Genomic DNA, 6,405 nt, shown 5'->3' with positions numbered 1-6,405 from the left:
AAAACAAAAAACAAAACAAAACAAAAAACCCCCCCAAAACAACAATAAAAAAAAGCAAGCCCATCTGAAGGATTACATGAACCAGGCATGGTGGGTCACACCAAATTGAGGCAGGAGGCTTTGGAGTTCAAAGCCTACTGAAGCTACACAGCAAGACCAAAAGATTTTAATCCTAGCACTCGGGAGACTGATCTCTTGTGAATCTGAGATTAGCCTTGTCTACATAGTGAGTTCTAGGCCCGCCAAGGCTACATACTGAGAGCTTGTCTTGGAAAAAAAAGAAAATGGGGAGGAAAATCCTAAAAGATGTTTATTACTAGATAGACAGTGACTCTGTGACTGAGGCAAAGTAAGCTGTGGGTGTGGTTAAATGGCCTTCTTGTTCCCTTCAAAGGCTCCCTTGTCTCTGCAGCTACAGGAGTTGGTGCCCTGCCTTCCAGGGACACCATGCGGCTGACGACAGCAGCCTGGGCCTCGGGGATGAAAAGTAAGTGGCCCTGCCCGGGTCCCGCAGGGGGTGGGAGCAGGTGGACCGCGGGCTGCAATAAAGAGGGGGGAGCCTGCAGCCCCAGGTCATCCACCCTGGCACCGGCCTGTGCGCCCCGCAGGCGGGAGGCTGAGGCTGGTCGGGGGTCCGAGCCCGTGCCGCGGCCGCGTGGAGGTGCTGTACGCCGGGGGTTGGGGCACCGTGTGCGACGATGACTGGGACTTCGCGGACGCGCGCGTGGCGTGTCGCGAGGCGGGCTGCGGGCCCGCGCTAGGCGCCACGGGCCTCGGTCATTTTGGCTATGGCCGAGGCCCTGTGCTGCTGGACAACGTAGGCTGCACCGGTACCGAGGCCCGACTCAGCGACTGCTTCCACCTGGGCTGGGGCCAACACAACTGCGGCCACCACGAAGACGCTGGAGCATTGTGCGCAGGTGAAGCTGTGGCGCGGGAGGGGTGGAGTCCGAGAGGTGGGCGGGGCTTGACGCCTAGGAGATACGGGCGGGGCTCACCTGGAGGAAAGGCGGAGCCGCGCAAACTGGGCGAGTACCCATGAGCTGCGCGTGCGCTCACATCTATGGGCGGGCCTGAATCAGGAGGGGGGCGGGGTATCCTGTAGGGGCGGGACAAGATATGGTTGAGCAGGGCGTTGCGTGGCGGCCCTGTGGGCGGAGCCTCTTGCAGCCCTCAAGGTGGAGGTGGGGCCGAGTCTGAGGACCCGTGGGTGGGGCCATGCGCAGGAGCTCCCTGCTGTGTGAGCGGGCGGAAGCTGCGTAGCTTTCCTAAACCTGGGAAAAGCGAAAGTGATGCAGTGCGCAGGGTTTGTGGGCGGGGCCTGATAGCAGACGGTGCAGTGAGGACCAGACCCGGGTCTGCGGAGGACTAGAGCAATGGGCGTGGCGCTCTCGGCTGCACTGCAGCGGAAGTATTGCGCATGGCGGGGGGTAGCCGGATGCCCGGCACTCTCGGAGCCTTAGGGGCGTAACCGGAAGGGCGAGTTGTCTGCAGGGAGAGACTAGGGCACGGTCAAGGGAGTACTTGTGCTATGCAATCCAATTTATAAAAGACTGTGTTGTTTATTCTCTCTGCTATTAGTGGTAGGAAGCCGGAGGGGCTGACTGCTTTCCCAAAGCTAGCCTTTGACTTTTCAGAGATACCAGTGAAAACAGGCGTGTACAAAGTCTGGCAGGACATTGTCAATCCCTTGTGTCCCCAATATCCACCTTTACTTGATGCCGAGACCTAGGGAGCCCTTCATGCTCCTACCCTAGGTTGGCAGGTCTTTGAGGTTCTTTCTGTACAACTTGGGAAGGTTAGGAGAGATGATATGGTTCTAGGGAGCATGTTCCCCACCATGACAACCATTTCTTTTTTTGTACGCCCCCGCTGAGCCAGGCCCAGAGGAACTGGGACTCCAGGTCCAGCAGGCTGGTTCTGAGACCACCCGAATGCCCAGTCCTCGGCCCAGAGATGGTAGGTGTCTACTGCAGCGGGAAATGAGGTTGGAACTTTAGGGATAAGATGGACCTGGAGTGATAAAACACTACAGTGACCTAGAAACTTCTCCAGTTGGGATCAAACTGAAGAGATGAGAGAATGCAGAATTAGGCATGGTGCTCTATGGCTTTCATCCCAGCATTTGGGAGACTTGGGTCAGAAGGACAGTAACTTCAAGGCCTCCCTGAACAACATATAAGGGCTCGTGGAAAAACAAACAACAAATTAACCCAGGGAATGTAATGTAGGTGTGGAAGTGGGGACAGTAAACTTCGGGGGGACAGGATAAGACATGGTCATAGTTTGCAAACAGCCTGTGGCTAAGGGGCTGAGACTGTCTGTTGAGGGTCTCACTATATAGCTCTAGCTGACCATTGCTGTGTAGACCAGGCTGGCCTTGAACTCACAGAGATCTGCTTGCCTCTGCCTCCTTAGTGTTGGGATCAGAGGTGTATGCCACCTTGTCCAGCATTATTTATTTGTGTATATGCATGCATGTGTTCACACACGTGAAGACAAAACAGTATGCAGGAACGTGAAGGTCCTGTGCAAGTTGTTCTTGGGTATAGAACTGAAGTCATCTGGCCTGGTGACAAGTGCCCTCAACTGTGGAGCCATCTCTTGGGTCTCATGAGCCCATGGGCTGTTCTGACCCAGGCCTTATCTACAACATAGGGCACCTCCGTCTGGCTAGTGGAACACACCGATGTGAGGGGCGCGTAGAACTCTTCCTAGGACAACGGTGGGGCACCGTTTGCGATGACGCCTGGGACCTACGGGCAGCCGTTGTCCTGTGCCGTCAGCTGGGATGTGGCCGGGCTCTGGCAGCCCCGGGAGAGGCTCACTTTGGCCCAGGCCGAGGCCCAATCCTCTTGGACAATGTCAAATGCCGAGGAGATGAGAGCACCTTGCTACTCTGCTCTCATATCCGATGGGATGTCCACAACTGTGACCACAGCGAGGATGCCAGTGTCTTGTGCCAGCCATTATGACCCAGATGGCTCTGTACTCCATATCCTATCCCAGGAGCCTAGGGGGAACTGCCTGTCCTTTTCCAGGATGCCGTCCTATGATAGCTCCAGTTCCTGGTGCCCCTTTCTCCCCGTACATGGGAGAGATGCGGTACCTGCCCGAGTCTTCTTACTGCGTGTCCCGAGACTGTTATTACCTGCTGAAGGCCCAGTACAGTGAACATAGCAATGTTTTGCTCAGCCAAATCAGAAAATGTGGGAGAATAACTCACTTCTCTTTGGGGTAACTCACTATATAGTACCCCCGATCCTTCCTCTCTGCACCCACACCCATGAGGCTTGGGCTGTCTGTAAATGCCTTCAAACCCTTCCCGTGACCTATCTTGGTCTCCCGCTAAAAGTGGGGAGACAAAAGGGGTTGGGGTGCTCTTTTCTATAGACTGGCAGGGGACTGCAGAAGATCCCAGGCCATCACCTTCCCTGCTGGGTGAGGACCTCAACTCAGATGGTGCTCCACTGAACAAGGGGGCTGCAGGGGCCAAAGCAGGGACCAGAGGAGCCCTTCCTGCAGCTTCTCTGATGTCCACTGCCCCCACCCCCACCCCGCACAGAGCCTCCACTTTGCAGTAACAAAGAACCCTGGAGGCCCATAGCCACTGTTCATAGGTGCCAAGTCAATAAAGCATTATCCCCCCCCCCAGTCTTTTAACTGAGGTCATTGTTTGAGAACCTGTACCATGGCTGCTGGAAAAACTCCAGGAAGGACTTTCTGGAGAGAACTGGTGTAGCGATGAGAGGCTGTGGTCCAAGAGCATCATCCCCGTTCTCCAGGGCCCATCACCTCGGGAACTGCTGAATCACCACGGCAAGCCTCAGGCTCCTTAGAGGGGCTTCTTCTGGTCATCTTCTCCGTTCTGTTCTACACACACAAATCTAGATCCAGGAAAGGAGAGAAAGTACAGCATGCTGGTGCATATCTGTAAGGCCTGTGCTAGGGGTGCTGAGGAAGGGGGTGCTGGGAGGGGGGTGCGGGGGGGGTTCCAGGCCAGCCAGAGCTGCAGAGTGAGAGAAGCTTGACTGAACAGGCCGCGGGGGGGGGGGGGAATCTCTGGTAAAATACACCTCTGATATTACCTCTTTAAAGAAGTCACAGGAAGGAGGATTGGGAGTTCAAGGTCATCCTCAACTACATAACCATTCAAGGTCAGCTTGGACTACGAGATAGCTGGGGGTGGGGGGTGGGGGGATGGGAGGAGACCCTGCCTGTAATTCCAGCACTTACATGCTTAAGCAGGTGTATTACGAGTTTAAGGCAGCCTGAACTAGAAAGGCCACACTACCTTCTCCACTTTCCCGGCCTATGAATTTCTATATTAGTTTTGTTTGCTCTTGTTTTAGTTTTTCTTTTCAAGACTTTTTTTTTTTTTCCTGTATAGCCCTGGCTTTCCTGGAACCAGTCTATAGACCATGCTAGCCTTAAATTCAGAGATCTGCCTGCCTCTGCCTCCTGAGGGCTGGCGTTAAAGGCCTGTGCCATTGTGCCTGGCATCCATTTTCCTGTGTGAGGCGTTATATTTTGTTCTCTTTTGTTCTCCTTCATTCCTGCCCTCTTTATGCCTTTGCTATTCTCTGATGCTCCCTTTAGATTCCATTTCTGCTTGCTTGGGGTTTTTTCTGTTGTTGTTTATTTGTTTGCTTTGTTTTGCTTTTGTACCACAACTCCACCAATTCTGGTTTCTCCCACACACACACACAAAGATTTATTACTGAGTGTGCTTGTGTGTAGTGTTGGTGATTATGATAATGGTGATTATGATGATGATACCTGATACCGGGCGTCCAGCTCTATCACTCTCATATCCCTTTGGCACAGGCTCTCTCCTCAAACGCTGAGCTAGGCTAAAGGCCAGCAAACTCCAGAAGTCATCCAGTCTCTGCCCTCCGTAGAACCGGAGTTATAGGCATTCCTGGTCACTCTGGTTTTACTCCTGGGTGCTGGAATTCCCACTCAGGTCTTCAACTTTGCACAATGATTGCTCTTACCCACTGAAAACATCTCTGCGGCCTCTTTTTTTTTTTTTTGGTTTTTCGAGACAGGGTTTCTCTGTGCAGTCCTGGCTGTCCTGGAACTCACTCTGTAGACCAGGCTGGCCTCGAACTCAGAAGTCCGCCTGCCTCTGCCTCCCGAGTGCTGGGATTAAAGGCGTGCGCCACCACCCCCAGCTCCTCAGCCTCTTTTTTATTGGTAATTTTTATTTTGTGTACAGATGTTTCACACATGGCTGAATGTTGCCCACATGCATACCCTGTGTTCACCAGGGTATACAAAGCGTTGGAGCCCCTGGTAGTGGAGTTATGATGGTTGTGAGCCACACCACGTGGGTGTTGGGAACTGAGCTCAGGGGCTCTGCAAGAGCAAGGGCCCTAACTGCTGGCCCAGCTCTCTAGCCCCTCTTACTTAAAAAAAAAAAAAAAAAAAAGACTAATGTATGCATGTTTGAGTACGTGTGTGGTGCATGTCACAGGAATTCTTTCCTTCCACTATGCTGGTACCAGAGATTTTCGATACCTGCTGAGCCATCACGCCAGCCTTGGCCCCTCATCATCTATACCATCCCCCGGACATGATGTCCTTGTCTCTAAGTTCCTGAGGATGACTTTAAGTTCTAGTGAGTTTTTCGAAGTGCAGCACACTAGCCTCCCTTGATTATTTGTTGTTGCACACCTGCCTGACAACCCGAATGGTAGCCAAACATTGAGGATTGAGGGATTAGCAAAAAGCGGAGGAAAAAAAAAAAAAAAAAAAAAAAACCGAGGCAGCTGGGGCTGAATTCCTGTAAGGTCAAACTTCAAACTTCCAGGGTCTTCCCACTCAGGCACTGCTCCAGGAAGTGTTCTAATCCACTGTGCAAACGGAGGAAACAAAAGATCAGTGACAGGTCCAGGGTTTTGCTGGGTCATCAAAAAAAAATCAGGGGCCAGGTGTTGGGATTCCCACTGGAGCCCCATACGCCCCGACGGACAGGACCGGATAGGACAGGACATGACGTAGCTCTGCCTTTCCGGGACCCATCAAGTCGCGCCTTCCTGCTGAGTCACCGCAGGAGCTCAAGAGAGAGCCCGCCCTTGGGTGGGAGCTGAAGCCACGCTTCTACCTTACTGAAGGATTTTGATTGGGTAGCTTTGAAACTGGTTCAGCCAGTCGCAGCAAACGGAAGGTGGCTGGTTGGGTGGGGCAGGGGTGGGGCCACGCTCTTCCAGACCCTTCCATGCCTCGGGGCGGGTCAGGTTGTGGAGAGGTCTAGGTTTGGTCTGACAAAGGAATTGAGTCCCCGGTGCAGCCCATATAAGGGAAGGAAGGTCAAGCATTCCCAAGACACTGGAGTTTAGGCGACATTCTGAGCCCCTGCTGATTACAAGGAGCATTTACCAACCACAATCTCTGCGCCAC

The 6,405-nt window shown here is 53.3% G+C and overlaps 1 protein-coding gene across 1 annotated transcript in view; it reads left to right on the top strand.

Annotated features, from left to right (window-relative positions):
* The window catches only part of Ssc4d (scavenger receptor cysteine rich family member with 4 domains), a 15,030-nt gene extending 11,380 nt beyond the window's left edge, over nt 1-3,650 (top strand). The window contains exons 8-11 of the mRNA XM_021187149.1: nt 413-487; nt 609-920; nt 1,882-1,959; nt 2,659-3,650. Of these exons, the coding sequence (XP_021042808.1) occupies nt 413-487; nt 609-920; nt 1,882-1,959; nt 2,659-2,975 (782 nt within the window). The 3' untranslated portion in view covers nt 2,976-3,650. The remainder of the gene's footprint in view (nt 1-412; nt 488-608; nt 921-1,881; nt 1,960-2,658) is intronic.
* Nucleotides 3,651-6,405: the final 2,755 nt, after the last annotated feature.

Source organism: Mus pahari, chromosome 23, assembly GCF_900095145.1.
Source record: "Mus pahari chromosome 23, PAHARI_EIJ_v1.1, whole genome shotgun sequence".
Lineage (NCBI taxonomy): Eukaryota > Metazoa > Chordata > Mammalia > Rodentia > Muridae > Mus > Mus pahari.
This window is presented reverse-complemented; position numbering and strand designations above follow the sequence as displayed.